Source organism: Plectropomus leopardus, chromosome 2, assembly GCF_008729295.1.
Source record: "Plectropomus leopardus isolate mb chromosome 2, YSFRI_Pleo_2.0, whole genome shotgun sequence".
Taxonomy (NCBI): Eukaryota; Metazoa; Chordata; class Actinopteri; order Perciformes; family Serranidae; genus Plectropomus; species Plectropomus leopardus.
In genome coordinates this window covers 15368326-15385247 of record NC_056464.1, presented here as the reverse complement: position 1 = coordinate 15385247, position 16922 = coordinate 15368326, and the positions used below count along the sequence as shown (strand labels likewise).

At 39.7% G+C, this 16922-nt stretch overlaps 2 protein-coding genes across 3 annotated transcripts; both read right to left on the bottom strand.

The window, feature by feature from the left end:
* Positions 1 to 1541: 1541 nt before the first annotated feature.
* On the bottom strand, positions 1542 to 4882 carry LOC121954726 (endothelial zinc finger protein induced by tumor necrosis factor alpha-like). Of its 2 annotated transcripts, none has more exons than XM_042502412.1 (3): positions 4232 to 4882; positions 3535 to 3915; positions 1542 to 2758 (listed from the first exon to the last, which is right to left on the bottom strand). In XM_042502412.1, the coding sequence occupies exons 1-3, from the start codon at positions 4446 to 4448 to the stop codon at positions 1890 to 1892; spliced, it is 1467 nt and encodes a 488-aa protein (XP_042358346.1). In that variant the 5' UTR covers positions 4449 to 4882; the 3' UTR covers positions 1542 to 1889. The 2 variants fall into 2 exon arrangements, with proteins under 2 accessions (XP_042358346.1, XP_042358354.1); XM_042502420.1 differs by having other exon boundaries at positions 3535 to 3912.
* Positions 4883 to 10112: 5230 nt separating this feature from the next.
* Positions 10113 to 16197, bottom strand: synpra (synaptoporin a). Its single transcript, XM_042502432.1, has 5 exons — positions 16117 to 16197; positions 14352 to 14476; positions 13075 to 13273; positions 11907 to 12098; positions 10113 to 10412 (listed from the first exon to the last, which is right to left on the bottom strand). Exons 1-5 carry the CDS (start codon positions 16138 to 16140, stop codon positions 10161 to 10163), a joined length of 792 nt encoding a protein of 263 aa, XP_042358366.1. The 5' UTR covers positions 16141 to 16197; the 3' UTR covers positions 10113 to 10160.
* Positions 16198 to 16922: the final 725 nt, after the last annotated feature.

Sequence of the window (16922 nt, the reverse complement as noted above, 5' to 3'; positions counted from 1 at the left end):
TGATATCAATAATATGTTGATCAATCATACTTTTTAATACGTTGTTCAGAGATTTTGATCCAGATGGTGTGGATTAGCCTACCTACCTTCCCAGAAGGTCGGAAGTCACATGGTCCGTCGGGGGAGTCTACCTGAACTAAAGAGCAAAGAGACAAAGCGCATGTCCTGCTGCAGGAGGATAAACAAACAACCTGGCAATGCAAAAATTGTTCAGTTTAATCCTTTAACTGATCTACAACCTACTGAGAACAACGTATTGCTCAACATCAGTAAAACCAAGGAGTTGGTTGTTGATTTTAAGAAGGAAGGATGCAAAGACACACACCGCTGTCCACATCAGTGAAGCTGAGGTGGAGCAGATGAACAGCTGTAGGTTCCCTCACCGTCACTGAAAACCTATCTTGGTCATCATCGCCACCCAGGTTAAAAAAGCACTGAAAAGGCTCTACTTCCTACAGAAACTTAGGAAGGCTAAATTCCAGAGCAAGATCCTGGTTACTTCTACAGAGGAGCGACAGAAAGCACACCGACTGGAAACATCGTGTACGGCCCAGGACAGGAAGACTCTACAGCGGGTGACTAAAACTGCCCACAACATCACTGCTTCCCATCTACAGAGCATCAGTGATCTCGGTGAAGTGAGGTGTCTGCACAGAGCCCAAAGGATACTGAAAGACAGCAGACACCCCAGCCACAGTCTGTTCACCCTGCTGCCATCTGGGAAAAGATACAGAAGTATCTGCTGCAGAACCACCAGACTATGGAGCAGCTTCTTCACCCAGGCTGTGAGACTCCTCAACTCCTCCTTCGACGCCAAAAGATGTAGCAGGATTTAGGGACTGATTTCACTGTCATTTTTTTCCTAAACTATGTTTAAGAAAAAAATGACAAATACATCTACCTTCTTCGAAGCATTAGTAGCCTAAGTATTTGTTAGCTTCTAGTGAAGCCATTAAAATTTAAGGTGACTCATAAGTGACATATTTAACTCACTTTAACCTACAGTGCTGTGATTGTCTAATGTACAAACACTTGCTTAGTTGCATCTGTTATTATCATCAACAGTATGAGGTACAAAGTAGTTATATGGCAGTGGGTAATGTAGTTACATCAGTAGGACTGTTGAATCAAATTGAATCCCTCCAGTGACCAATTCAAGGAAAATGAGTGTGTGAATCACCAGGTATTTTAATTAATTATATCCCAAACTACCAGAAGGCATCACAACACCGCACTAAAGGATGGGGGATTAAATACCACCTTCTCAGTCACAGTTCTAGTCTAATAAAAAGCTGTGCCAAAGTAGCATGGGATTTGCCAACAAATATCCAGCTGTAAAATACTTCTTTTTGTAGCATTCTGCTAGTACCTATGCACTGTTGTGCACACATGCCAGTGTTCAATGTTGCAGCTGGTCAATGTGGTGCTAAAATCATAGAAGGACATAGTGAATTAATGCACAGAGCTGGGGCTGAAGCAGAAACAAAACAATCAAGTGAAACACTGTAATGTACCTAATGTGGAAAACATTTCTACCAGTCTGGACTCACTAAAGTTTCCAGCACCTAGCACAGATTAAGGCAGGGGGAGCGGTGGTTGCCCTGTATGTATGCTGGCCGTCATCATCCTCAAATGATATAAAAAGATAAAAGTCAGTACAACCAAAACACAATCTAATGAGTAGAGCCTCGCCTCCATAATTAGCATGTCTAAACCAAGTGAGAAAACAAAAGAGCAAAAGTAATTTTTAGACTGCCACACATGTATTTTAATGTCAAACTTTAAATAATGAACTCTATTATTTACTCAGTGAACATACTCCTATAATATCTGACACTCCACATTTTCCACAGGGTCACTAACTGAATCATAAACTCAGTATTTAACAATCACAGCGGTTGGGTGTAATCCATTTTGTCCTCTGCATGGATCTTTAAATGTGTGTTTAAGTTGCTCTTCCTTTTGAAGCTTTTCCCACACACCATGCACAGATGGGGTCTTTCCCCTGTATGTGTCACCCTGTGAGTCTCCATGTCGCCTTTTCTGTTGAAGCGCCGACCACAGTCGGTGCACTGGTACGGCCGTTCCCCCGTGTGGATTCTCATATGCAAAGTCAAAGCTCCGCTCTGTCTAAAGTTCATGCCACACTCCTTACACTGGTATGGCTTCTCTCCCGTGTGGATTCTCACATGATCCTTTAAATGGCCTGACTCTTTGAAGCGTTTGGCACAAACGGGACAAGTGTGTCTTCTCTCTCTGGTGAGATCATTTACATCTTCTTCCACTCCAGTGCCATCTCCTTCCTTACTGCACAAGTTGGAGTCGTGCCTTTTCTTTTGCCTCGTTCTTGTTGGTGTGAGCGCTTTAATCCAGTCTCCATCCACCACACCGTCTGTATTTTCAACATAGTCCCTTTGGGTTGCAGGACGGTCTATATTCATGGAGTAAAAGGGCTGACAAACTCTGGTCAGTTTGGACTGTTTGCAGCCTTCCCTTTCACCGTCTCTTCTGTTTTTCTCTGCTGTGTAAACTGTTTTGGGGTTTGAAGAGTGAGGCCCATCATAGACGCTCCTCTCTGAGCAAAAAGGGAGTTTGTAGGAGTGGTCATTATCTTCTCGAGGACTAGATGATGTAAGCTTTTCCTCTTTGATCTGAGGGAGATCGGGTTCCTTGTCGTCCTGACAGGGGCTCCAGTCTTGTTCAGTGTACTGCTGCTCATCACACCCATCCTGCTCATGATGAGTGATCTCAAGCGGATCTACAAAGGTAACAATGACATGAAAGTACACCGATCAGCCATAACATTAAAATCACCGACAGGTGAAGTGATTAACATTGATTATCTTGTTACAATGCAAAGTGAAACTGACTTTCATGTGCAGGTTTACATGACGTGTTCCACCCACACAAACACTGTTGCAGATATAGTACACGCCCTCAAGGAAATTGCACCCGCCAATGGCAGTGCTCCACCCTCCCCTCGCACAAACACACACAGAAAATTGCACAAGGTTTGAACTTGGCCTATGAACTCCCCAAATCCCAATCAGACCGAGCCATCTGGGAGTACCATAGCCATGAGTGGACATACTTAGTCTACAGAAGGTGTTTGGTTGGGTGCTGCATGTCCACTTGCATCCACATGAATGCAAGGATCAAGGTTTTACAGCAGAACATTGCACTGTAACAAGATGATCAATGTCATTCACTTCTCCTGTCAGTGGTTTTACATGTTGTGACCGATCGGTGGATACTAAATTACGCAAAGACCCTTTGTTGAATACACACATGCCTACATCTATGACTCCTTTTACCTGTTGTGTTTGCATTTGTAGTTGTTTTGCCTGGCTGTTGATGGTATGCAAACGTCATCTACTCCACATACTGCATTTAGAAATACACTACTTAATGTGATGCAGTTTAGTTTTCGCATTCACTAAAGGACAAGTTTCACCACACCGTGGCACAGATGGGTGGATATAATAAAATTATAAATTTTAGCTTTGATTTTTTTCCAGCCTCTGCTCACCTCACCTTCTAGGGTTTCTCGCTGGTGTCCAGAAGACTCTGGATTTCTTCCTCCGGGGGTCTCAGCCTCCCTGTTTGATGGCGTTGTTGTCAGCTCATCATCATTAGGCTCAGCTTTGATATCTGCTGTCTGTTCAACAGTTAATATTCTGTAGAGGTGTGAGGGTGGCTCCTCGTGACCTACTCTTTTAACAAACTGAGGGGACAGGGTGGTATCACACTGCTTCCTACAGGACGGTCCTTGCTGATCAGCCCTCTGCTCATGCTCCTCTTTAATATGCAGGGATCTCTGGTGATCCAGACTCACATCTGGGGCCCACTCCTCCTTATGACAGCAGTCAGGAGAAGCCTCCTCGTCACAGCAATGAGGACTGACCCCATGAGCTGCTGAATGACATGAAAGTGCATAAAGAGATGCATCAAGAGATTTTAAAAAACACTTTAAGCCCCATTTAAATTCAAAATCCATCAGAGAGATTGTTTTTAGCTGTAAAGGCCAATGGATGCAATATCATCTGAGTCACGCTACATTTATTTATAAGATACCTTCATGAAAAGTACATTGCACTGAGCCATAATTTGTCACCAAAATCTCAAAAACTGTGGGGAGCTGCAGCAGCCTCATCATGTTAGATACGCATCCTCATTCTATAAAACCCTAAATAAAGAATGACTTTATCACTGAGTGATTTAATCCACACACCTGATCTATGTAATCTGACTTCAGGCCACAGCACGAGTCTTCTCAGGTGATCTATCTCCTGCTTGAACCGGCTGATTTCTCCCTGATACTCTGTCAGCGTTTTCTCCACTGCCCCGAAAATCTCCACAGCCGCCGCTGACAGCCGCTCACAAATAAAGGCGTTCAGACACTGCAGCGTGGCCATTTCTGCGCCGATGCTGTCCTGGTCCTGACACATGACCACATTTCGGTATGTGACTTCCTTGTTGTGAACGGGTTCGGTGTATTTTTAAAGCGGTAGGAGCGCTCAGGCAGACTGCTGTCGCCTCCTGCTGGTCAGCCGGGAGGCTGCACACAGTGCTGAGCGCAGTTCAGGTGCGCACAGAAATACTGAGACCAGATACAAGCAGAGGTGGGACAAAATGATTGTTTTGCAAGTCACAAGTGTCAGGTTTTTACTTTACTTTACTTTACTTTGAGTTTAGAGTCCTAAACAAGTCAAATCAGCTCTTCAACAAACGTAATGCCATTTAAAAAGAGTAAGAATATATTATATCACAAACCTCCTTAATGCTTTTAACCAGTTGTGTTTATTTGTTAAAACAAGTTTTTCAGTTTGTCTGAAAACTGAAAAACTGTGATTTTAGACCCACGCGTTTTGCATACTGCAGTTTATTCATTGTTTACCACCAAAAAATTTCCAATAATGTTTTTGTTATATAATCCAAATTATTTTTAATATTTTTTTTCCCCAAATAGTGCTCAGTAAAGGTAAATTAATTCTTCATTCTTCATTGTTCTCCCCTGAAACTTCATGCTAATGGTTTCTTCAAAGAAGATCTGAGGAATTAAGTGTTGACTTGCTGTGAATGATGAATAGCGTTAATGTTTGTTGAATCAGGAAATGAAGGGAAATGATCTATTATCTGGCACAATTTTAAATAACACACACTTTTGATCTTTGGGATCGGGGGGAGGGGTTCAAGCTTTTTTTAAGTCACTGGAGTTTGAGTCCAAGTCACGTTGCAAGTCAAGCTTAGTCTAAAATCATTACATTTGTGACTCAAGTCTGACTTCTCATCTTATAGAATGTCGCAAAATGGCATAAAAAATGGTTGAAAAAGTCATTGTTCCAGATGCCGATAACTGGTAAATGGCACAGCATTTTTATAGGTTTATAGTGTAGAATTTCAAGAGAACGGTCCAAAAAGTCAACATTTAAAGGTAGCGTAGGTCATTCTGTCAGGTAAAAATGTCTATCTAGAATGGCATACCACCTGCCCCAAAGTTAGCTTTCCACTGCAAACTGACCAGGCTTAAGGTGGACTGTTAAGGTGGACCAGCTTTTCTCATTGTAGTGACACTCCCAGCTGCTTCTGAATAGATAATGTCTGTCTGCTGAGTCCCTCCAGAGTTAGTGAAACAATCATTGATCCCAATGCAAAATGTTTTTGCTGTTATTGATACAGTAATTAAAATGTTGTTGTTTTTTTGTTTTTTCTGTGTGAAACTTTTTTTTTCTATTTAAACAAAGTTTAGAAGGTTTCAGATAGTTTAGACTTAAACTACTTGACTCCATACTAAGAGGGAGCAAAGTATGTATAAGTTATTTGCAATCTAAAAAAATGTAAGACTTCAAACTTAACTATGAAACTTAACTACTAACTATAAAGGAAAAAGAGAAATAAAACTTATCTATAGTACATGCAAACATTTTAAAAAAAAATAAGGACATGAAAGATGCATTTTGGAAGAAAAGGTTTAGAATGTGTGTCAGCGTGAGTGTGTATAAAAAAAACGTATGTATACCAACAAGGAATTAAAAATAAAAACGTATGTACATTTTTCGAGGAATGAAGGATGTGAAACTTACCAACAGTACCTGGAAAGAAATAATTATTATTATAATTGTTTTTTGTTTGTTTTTGTTTTTTTGAGATAGGAATTGAAAGTTGGAAGGAAAGATCTGGTGTGTGTGTGTGTGTGTGTGTTTGTTTGAAAAACTTATCTATACTTACAAGGAATTAAACAAACTAAACAACGAAAACTTATCTACATATTAAGAAGGACAGAAAGACTGAAAACTTATCTACGGAGCATGCAAAAGATATTTTTTTTTTTTTTTAAGGAAATGAAAGTTGGTGGTTTGGAGTGTGTGTCAGTGTGAGTATGTTTGAGTTTGTGTGTGAGTATGTTTGAGTGGGTGTTGGTGTGTTACTGTCACATCTCCGGGTTGTACGGAGAGTCAGTCATCCACGCCAGAACCATCTCAGCCACTTCGTTAAAAGCAGCAGATGAGAGACCACCTGGCTGGGGACCATGGATGGAGGGCAGGGACGTGACGTCATCGCCGTCATCCACAGGCTGCTGGAGGGGTCGTGGCTGGTTCTCCTGCAGACAGAGAGAGGGGTCGAGGGTCAGACAACCAGTCTGGCCCTCGACCCCTCTCTCTGTAAACAAGTAAACACCATGTCACTTTGCTTAAAAAGCAGCAGTCGACTTGGCATTTCTGTCCTCACATTTCAGTTATGTACACCAACAACTTCAGGCTTATATTTCACTAAATCAACTCGTTACTGAATGAAAGTCGGTTACTGGGACCGTCTAGCTTTAGACATTTCTTAAATTTAATTGAGGCGTGGAAAAACAGATCTTGAAAAAAGAAAGAAGCATTTTATTCGACACCTCAACTGGATTTAAGTCATGAAAGCCTGTTTTTCGAGCTTTCTAGAAGCTTAAATTTAGTTTAAGCGTCGAATAAATTGACATATTACAACTTTAAAAGGTATTTTACTCATCGTCTCAACTAAATTTAAGCCATTAAAATCGTTTTTGGGGGGCTGTCGAGCTTCCTCGGGTCTTAAATTTAGTTGAGGCGTCGAGTAAAATGAGGTCTTAAAGTGTTTTAAAATCTGATCAATTCTTACGTTTTCCATGATGAACCGGTAATACAGCTCAGCTGCAGTCAACGGGTGTCGTCCTCTCGGTAGTTGGTCGCTTGCTCAGTTTTGTAGAAGTCGTTTAGTGAAAGTTTCTCTCCAAAATCTCAGAGTGAAATGGCGATTTTGGAATCAGATTCTCGAATATATAAAGTGAATCAGGGACACCATGGCGACCAGCTTCAAATGTCAACACTGGTGGTTCTAACTGGACAGATCAAAGAACTACATCTAACTCGACTGATTATTGGAAATAAAATGTTTTACAGTGACCCCGTCCTCTCTCAGTAACAATAGCATATTGTATAGACCCAGTGTGCACTTGTTTTTTGACTGACTCCCATTTTCTTGGCAAAGTTTACCAAAATTAATAGTCCCAGTCAACAAGCATGAAAAACGTAGCAAAGTTAGTTTACAAATGTTAGCTGTAGCTCGGTCGTTATCAGCCATATTTCTAATTTGACATGTGTGAGAGAGACAATGTAGCCCTCTGGTCTGACTCGATGAGCATTGAGCTACATCTATGTCAGCTGCTTGGTAAACACATTTCATTTCAACCGTGTGTTACTGTTAGCTAGCTAACTTTGTGTCACTTCCCATATGCTAATAACTTTGCTAAATTGGGTCAAATGGAGTCAAACCTCGATGTTTGTAAACAGAAAAGTGGATATAAAGGTGGTTTACCTGGTAGCTGCTTCTTCTCGCATCTTTATCTTTACTTTGGTGTATAATAGTGGCATTTAGCTTTGAAAACACACACACAAAAACAGCTTTTGCTCCATGACACATCTGGATAAAACCGTATTGTGTGCGCTCGAGCTCTCACCATCATCGCGGGGCAGGTGCAGCGATTCTGTTCAAATTAGCCTCAGCAGTGAATGACTGCCTCCAGCTGCATGTGAGGCGATTTAAAGCTAAGAGAATACCAGTAATTGATAGGTGGCTTTTTCTGGGTTATACTGACTCACTTGCTCACACAATTATTGGTCTGATCTGGCAAAAATCCTCACTTTGTAAAATGTAGTCTTCTTTTCCCTCCCAAATCACTAGTAGATTACATTCAATTAAAGGCTGTGTTGCTCAAAAGGAAGCAGCGACTACAGACCAGGAAATCAGAAGTCCCTTGGTAGTGATGCGCTGCAGCCACAAGGCGACGTTATTATCATCACAGTTGCTGTTTTCTTTATTTTTAAAGTTTATCTGCTGTGCAGATGGGACCTTGTATGGTAACGTTGGTCACCAGTGTATTGATGTGTGTGTGACTGAGTGAATGGTTCTTGTACTGTAAAGCACTTTGAGACTGGAAAAGCACTAAATAAATACTGTCCATTCCATTTTCCATTACCACTATTAAAAATAACAAATAATATGTTTAGATCTGTGTACTGTTAAGAAACTACAAATTACATCCCCCTTAAGGGAAATCACTGTATGTTTGGACCTGTGTTTCAGTCTACCACAGCCATGTCCAAAGTCCGACCTAGGGGCCAATGGTGGCCCTTGGACACAACTAACTTGAGATTACCTGTTTTTCACAGTTACATGTACATTTTTACACAGATCAGACAAAGAGATCCGAACAGACACACGAGGAACAAGTTATTTATGGGCAAATGTGTTCATCTTTATTAGTATGAATGCCTGTAAAACATCCAGACTCATGAACTAATTGCAAGTGCCAGTAGTACACATTTATCATGGATGTCAGACTATTATACATACATGGATGTTCAATCTGCTTCAATAACACTGATGCAAGCTACATGCTTAGGGGGTCAAGAAACAGGGTTGCACAAGTCATATTAATGTAAACAAACAGCAACCGAGCATTACCCTTTGAATATTACTATACATGAATTGCACAGATTGTTTTTTAAATTTGTACAAACCTGAATTGTGATTTAAAAGTCAACAAAAGCTCAATACTGGTTATGTACAGATGAGCCCACTATTCATCTATTATCACTAAGGTACTGATGTGCTTTTTTGCTGGGCTTTAGCAGTGTAAATGGAAACTCCTGACATGCTTCAGAGATGTATAACTGTTTATGATTTACCAGTAGTCTGAGGAGAGCTTAGAAAAGTCACAGTAATTTGTAGCAAGAGCGGCCGCTTGTAAACAATGAGAGAAACAATCTCCCTCTTTACATTATACACATGAAATGACAGTGTGATGTTGTCTGTGCAGATAAAAACCAAGGGAACAGAAACAACATGCTGCAATGTTTGCATACTGTACTTTTGCCGTGCACAATCCCTGTATGATGTGTTTTTGCAGTTTACAGTTATTGCTTTAAGTATTTCACTTTCTGACATGATCGATATCAGATATGAGTTGGAATGTATTTGTTCTAACACAACACAGAAATTGAAATAAATTATATTTTGTATCCATATCTGAATTAGAAATACCCATTACCAAAATATAGTTCCAGTTAGATTATAAAACAATATGCATTTAATAATACTGATCTTTAAAAAAAACTTAAGGTAAGGAGTCAGGGCAGTGTGATTTTTGTAAACTTTCAGAGATAAAATGCATGAAGTTTTTTTGTTGCTTTTTTTTTTTTTTTTTACTAGTTTCACAGAGAGCATATTAGCACACATATGACATCATGCACCAAGTCAACACCATTTTTGAAAAATTATATGAACATAGAGCACTTTTTCCTTTCCCAACAGTGCAAACCAGTTTTAAAAAGACACCCTGTCGTAGCAGTGAATTCAATTACCAAGCACAGAGAGCAAGTAACCATCACGTATGAGTTTCAAACTACAAGAAATACGACATTCAGCAAACAACACCTCTGACAGAGAAGGAGTTAAAGACTATATCTAATTTTGTACAATACCCAACAATACTTGTATCTACAGTGGGTGTACTTTGACACCTTTGATGCCTTTTTTATAACCATCTTTTTTTTGTTTTTGACAAACTTTACTTCTCTCCTACCACCCCGATTGCTCTGGTTTAAAATGCAGAAGTGCCCTCGTCAGTCGAAAAGGCACAGCTACATTTGATTGGAGTAGGAGGTGGGTCCTCCCACCTGGCTGTACTCAGACGGAGGACCGAGGTTTCCCTGGGTGTTGTAGCTGCCCGACTGGTCAAAGCTTCCCTGGTTGTAAGGCTGTTGGTTAAAGGTGCCAGACTGTTTCTCAGATGCCCCACCTGCTAACCTTGCAGCACCCTTGTGCCAACCGGTCTCCTTAAATACAAACCAGATGTTCCCAGCCCATAGAACAAAGTTGAGAAACCCAAAAGCCTGTAGGGAAAGAGAACGAGACAAAACAATATTGATTAAGTAAGAAATTCAGCGATGCACACTCATATTCTTGTCTTTTTGTATCTCTATTTTTTTTCTGGGTGGTATTTTCTTCCTCGACTAGTTTGGCATACTTTAACATAAAGACTTCGAATCAAACGTCAAAGAAATGTACAACTTCTTTAGGAATGGTGTTCCTCTTTTCTACATTTTCATATTCATTATTTTTAAATATTAAAATGTACGTCCACATTTTTCTTTCATTCATAAGAGCTGACTCTTTAAAAGTCCTCTTCATCGTTCCTTAACATCGCCTTCACCTGACAGCTCAGCTGCTTTCATCTTTTACTCCTCAAATGACAGTCCAAATCCTGACACTTCAAACCCTTTCAGGTGTCTGATCTTCATCTTTGAACAAGAAAAAAACTTTTCCACTTTCCACAGTTCTTACAAAGGTATAGACTTGAGTCACATGACTTGGACTCAAGTCCAATTTGATGACTTTAGATAAATTAAAAAAAAAAACTTGAAACTCAACTTAGACTCTAACACCAGTGACTCATGACTTCACTTGGACTGGAGTCCTTTTGGCTTGAAAATACTTGATACTTTCCCCAAAGCCAAATTGAGAGGGAAAAGTTATAGACATTTTTCCTATACAAAATTAGTAAAATCCAACAAGACAGAATAGAAAGACAGGACAGACACTTACAGAATTCATTCTGATGTGGCGCTGGTTAATAGTGCTTTGAAAGTGCAATGTCAGCACCACTTTTTAAAGTATTGCGTTCAGTTGCACTTGCTTTAACGAATAAATACATTTTTTAAGCACACTTCCTGCTCAGTTCATAACGCTTGCTAACACACAGCTGAAATCTTAACTCCTTTTGGTATTTTAAGTAACACTTCCACCTAATTAAGTGCTTACATGAACTTCAAGTTCTTTCAGTGTTTGCATTTTGACTGACATTTCAACAACTCATTTAAAGGAGCTCAATGCAAAAGTTGTCAAGATAGTGCTCCCACCATGGAGGTTGCAGAATCTGCAGCTAGCAGCTTAAGGTGTCCACTCCATAGACAGCTATTAACAATGGCAACAGTGTCGCAGCTGTTATCTAGAGAGAAACTGGAGAGTGGCAGCTACACCTTCCCAACGTCAGCAATAACTGCAGTGCGGTGTGAAGCGGCAAGGATGAGCTGGCCAGTGGGACACACACATACACATGCAGACAGACCGCCTCACCATGTCAAATCACAGAGAAGCTCAGATTACAACATACACACAGGCAGCATGTCTTCACTACGCCATTACTCCACCTTATCTTTACATAGCAAATAGTGGTTTGTGGCTTTATTAATGCTCTGAATATTGCACATAGAACTTAAAGAATTTTTCAAATGCTTAATTTCACCAGTGAGAAATATCTGCCTTTTATAGTTAATGTATTTGTTTATTAATCCTCTGTGTTTGAGACACACATCCTGTGAACCTACCACTGAGGTGTTGAGTCCGGACCAGCGTGGTCCATGCACAGAGCCACATTTGTTGGTCTGGACTTTGCAGGCAGAAATGAGGAGCTGAACTTCATCTGGATCAGTGGCCACTTTCACATCAGAGAGAGCCTTGGCCCAAGCAGAGGAACTGACCAGCCACATGAAGGAGAACACCACTGTCACTACAAAGTCCTGATGCCGTGGAAGAGAGAGGAAACAAACGGTAAGCTCAGGAAACCATACACACACACACACGCAAAAGAGCTCTCTTGCGCACATTTTATTATATGGCGTTTTCTTCAATTCTACAGTTGTGTAATATTATAGAATTTAAATGTTTATACTGTCTAATAACTTTTTACAATTAATCTTGGTTATCTGTCAAAAAGTGTTATGGCCTTTTAAAATAAACTCTATATTAAACCTTAAATTCACATTAGTAATGTTAATGTGAACCATGCTATCTATTAGTTAGTGATTGATGGCGGTTCTACTGGGTGACAAAGCAAAGTAGGTGTGACGTAGTCAACCTTCATGTTTTCTTCCTTTTTCTCTCTCACTCTCTAAACACACATATGCACACCTTGGACTGCGACCTGGAACTCGTCTCTGTCCCCAGTTGTGCTGCTATAGTGCATAAAGTTTGCGGTTTGCAGGTCAGGAGGTTAAACAACCATTTTTTTTAGCATCACATGCCTCTGTTTTGTCTTATTTTGTAACCATTCTTGATGTTACCAAATATGACAACTTGTTTGGCGTTCACTTTTGGTGAAGTACTTCCACTGTAAATTGGATGTTTTTTTTTTGTTTTTTTCTTTTTAATATTTGGAGTTTGTTGCTCAACCCCTCCATAGACCTTTGTTTGGGAATTCTTGACTTTAATTCTCTCAGCTTCTCGTTTGTCAGTTATGGTGCACACGGTCTTGCAGTTTCATGCCCTATTATGGGGGCGGGACGTTTACCTGTGCTAATTCGTATCAACTGGCACACAACATATGAGGACGATGGGATTCATCAGAACAGGAACAACGGTACAAACAATTCTGCCATTTAAAGACACATCATGAATCCCACGTAGAATTTGCTTAGGACCTTTCTTAAGAACAAAATTAGGAGAAAAATATGGAAAATTCTGGTAAATGAGTCCCTCAGAGTCCACTGTACTCACAATGAGTGGTCCTCGGTTGTTTTCACGGTACTTGTTCTGAAAGAAGATGTAGACAATGGTGGCCATGAGGGAATACAAGAAGGCAAAGACCGCAATGGTGACGAAGAACTCTGCAGAGGATGAATAGTCTCCAATGAGGAACACACGTTCATTCCTGATACCCTCACACGCAGGCGCTTCAAAGGACACCTGGTACAACCTGAAACACACAGAGGGAGGTACAGCGGTCAAGACACAACATGGCGTCCATAGCACTGCTCTGACAGGATATATTTTACCCAAAGAGGTCCTAGTAAATGACGATACAGAGTCTTCCCGGAGTTTAACTGTTGATCGTCTCTTATCCTCTGACTTTTAGCATAATACCAGAGCAGCTGGTAAAGACCAGAAGCAATTATTGTTACAGTGCTTTGGGATGACAGTCAGAAAATTATAATCTTATTTGTTTCTTTACAATTGCTGAAAGAAATGACATTTGTTGAATATATGATAAATGCCTCTTATTCTTATCCAAATGATAAGTCATTTTACATAAGTCAGTAAAAAAACTCTCTTATTCATTCCAAGTGGTGTCCTACAATACAGATAGTTTCAGTTTTATCTGCTGCTTTTAAAGAATAGTCCCACATACACCTCCACATGTTATTTTTGAATTCACTAACCTCCTACATTATGTCCCAGAGACCTGCAGATATCAGGTTACAGTGTTTTTCCATTCTGAAAGTAACCACAAAGCCTCAAAATATATTTACTAGTCTGGCTAAAAAATAAATATCTTACATAACAGAAAAATCTTTAGGCAGATTTCCAGTTAAAATTGCATTGCCTATAAATCTAATCAAAGGTTATGAGAACATTTCTTTGCACAGTGTGAATACAATGGAATTAAAAAGTCATAATATAATGTGCTGAGGTCACATAAAACAATTAGTTTTCGAGAAGCTAAAGTGTTGTTGCATACCTCAGAGGGCAGAGACATCCCAGTGGTACTTACATGTAAAGATTAGGCCTTTATTTAGCCTTCATTTTGTCCAGATTTTACTGGCAAATTTCTGCTTAAAAAAAGCTCTTCAGACTCAGGAATAAATGGTCATAAAGGTAAAAAGACGCTGAACATTGACAGTCAACAATGACAACAGACAACACTGACAGCACTGGGAGCATTCAGTCAAGTCCATGTGTGGCTGCCATCATAAATGCACAATATAAGCATCACTGTATATACAAGTTCATACTCCTGCCATCAAAATTTGAGACAGAGAATGACACCAGCTCACCTGAAGGGATAAGCAAAGTCAATGCCGATGCTGAGGTTGCTTCTGGCCTTCTCCATGCAGTCCACACTAACCCGCAGCTGCCCAGAGTAGCCTCCACATGTTGCAAATGCAAAAATGGCAAAGAGCTGCAAAAGGAAAGAAAAACAAAAATCAGATGCCATTCGACAACTTAAGGCAGTATAGAAATGAGGAGATGGGACCTACAAATTGCTGAGATTATTATTGTTTTTTCCCCCTTATGAACATGAGCAAGGGGACACAGAACAGTAATAATAATAATGTTAATTTATCAATGGTTTTATTACACTGGTTCTTTGACATGCATTCTGGAATATACATGATTAAATTTTAACATTGTACATCTCTTCTACATTAAAGGTCAACTGTACAGGATTCAGTGACATCTAGCGGTCAGGTTGCAGAACTTCCTGCAGTAGATGGTGGCACAAAATCAAAATGGCCCAATTTAGAGCTAGAGAGACTAATTTGTCCATTCTGAGCTACAGTAGAAACAACATGGCAGACTGAATGGAAGAGGACCCTATATGGACATAAACGGCTCATTCTAGGGTAATTAAAACTCGCTTCTTATTTTCATGTGATTGTAAACTCACTAAATTTTGTTATTATTATTACCATTTCTGCCAAAATATGCCCCCAATTCCTACACACTGGGCCTTTAAACTTTGATAAAAACTACAGTATATGCCTCTTTTGTTATTGACACAAACAAAACAATGTAATGAAAGACAATAAAATGCTTCATGAGGCTTTGGGAAACTGAACTGAGTGATATTGCTCTGTGGTCTCGTCACTATGAGCAACATCTTTCATATTACTCATAATAATTTGACTCAATGTTAATCTAAAAAAGGATTAGTGCAGCCTTAACAACACATCAATTGAGTTTTACTTCTCAAAACAGAGCTACAGGAACCATTAAAAGTGTAACTGGAAAGAATATAGCCCAAGCAGTGAACAGTGAGTATCAGCAGTCCCACCATTTAAACATTTTGCTTACGGACATCTCAACAATTTCTCTGCCGTGAAGCCAATTTAACACCAACTGATAGCTTTTTAGCCACATCAGCACATAGACTACAATAGCTGCAGTAAGTGTGTGGGCTGAGCTGAATTAGGACAGACAGAGTCTCAGGGTCTGGAGGAAGAGATCACTGTTTGTGCTCCACTGGCAACTGATGACTTCATTCACACACACACACACACACACACACACACACACACACACACACACACACACACACACACACACACACACACACACACACACACACACACACACACACACAAACACACACAAAAAAAACAACGGATGTTCACATTTTTCATTGATTTGCCTTACAAATTGGCCAACAATACAAGACATTATTCAGTGTGGACAATAATCACAGAGATAAAGGAGGATCTACACACAGCAGCAAGAAAAACACTGTCTAAGAATGATGTAGATTACCAGATAAAATATTAGTGTATAATATAATCTGTAATCTAAAACTGCAAGTGTTCGAGAAGGATGAAGGTGGTTAAAGTTAAAAAAGGACAGAACCTCAGAGTTTGGCTTGCATTACAAGCTGTAAAACTTAAAAAGACACATTATTAGGTCAAATTTTATTTACATTGCCAGTATAACAAAAGTTTAATGACACAAAGATCAAGTAGATTGATTACAAATTCAAAAAATAATACCCACGGTGTTTGTTAAAAAGCTATATCCACATGAAAATAAAAAAAAGCTTGAACTTACCGGCGCAAATATAACCATACACATTGAAGACGGGAGGATCTAATCCAGCTTTGTTACGCTACAGGACTCCCAGAAGCATTCTGGTACTGAAACACAAACTGAAAGAGGCTGCCGAAGGAAATCACGGTAGTTTGTGTGTGTGTGTGTGTGTGTGTGTGTGTGTGTGTGTGTGTGTGTGTGTGTGTGTGTGTGTGTGTGTGTGTGTGTGTGTCGCTGAGTATAAATGACTACTACAACCTATCTAATGTCCTCTACCACTTCCGAGATTAGGAAGAAAAAAAAAAGTTCAACCTTCCCTCTAAAATATGGTGAAAGACTAATTAAGCCTCTGTTTACTCAAGTTTAACCTGCTAACACACACAAAGGGATCATTAAAGCTTTAATTTTAAACTTATGAGGATATAGCCACATATTTTCTATTAGAAGAGTCATTAGATGCAATTTATGGAGACGACACTGGACTACGCATTGATGTTTACTCAGTTAATCTCGTTGTTAGTATTCCTTTTCTGCTAATTCTATACTACTGCAAAGTCAGTCTGCTTGTTAAAACAACATGAATGATTAATCAGCCTCTCAGCATTTCAGCTGATGGAAAACATGGCTGAGATATCTGATTGAAAAACAGGAAGTGGTCTAGATTAATTATGGACACATTATACAAACAGCAGCACATCCGCTTATAGTTGAACAGCAAGTGTCTGATAGTGCAGCCTGTACACAGACGGGGTAGAAAATAAGAAACACTGCTTGTTTTACCTGCATAAAACCAACAACACTTCTGAGCGATTGGTGAACTTGTTCTG

What these genes read in the sequence shown, in the direction of transcription:
- LOC121954726 (XM_042502412.1), bottom strand. Translation starts at nt 4,448, where the DNA reads ATGTGTCAGGACCAGGACAGCATCGGCGCAGAAATGGCCACGCTGCAG. An exon ending in AGTCAGATTACATAGATCAG is followed by an intron (nt 3,916 to 4,231) that starts GTGTGTGGATTA and finishes CATGTCATTCAG; the next exon opens with CAGCTCATGGGGTCAGTCCT. An exon ending in CCAGCGAGAAACCCTAGAAG is followed by an intron (nt 2,759 to 3,534) that starts GTGAGGTGAGCA and finishes TTACCTTTGTAG; the next exon opens with ATCCGCTTGAGATCACTCAT.
- synpra (XM_042502432.1), bottom strand. Translation starts at nt 16,140, where the DNA reads ATGTGTATGGTTATATTTGCGCCG. An exon ending in ACAACCGAGGACCACTCATT is followed by an intron (nt 12,099 to 13,074) that starts GTGAGTACAGTG and finishes CCACGGCATCAG; the next exon opens with GACTTTGTAGTGACAGTGGT. An exon ending in CCGGACTCAACACCTCAGTG is followed by an intron (nt 10,413 to 11,906) that starts GTAGGTTCACAG and finishes CTTTCCCTACAG; the next exon opens with GCTTTTGGGTTTCTCAACTT.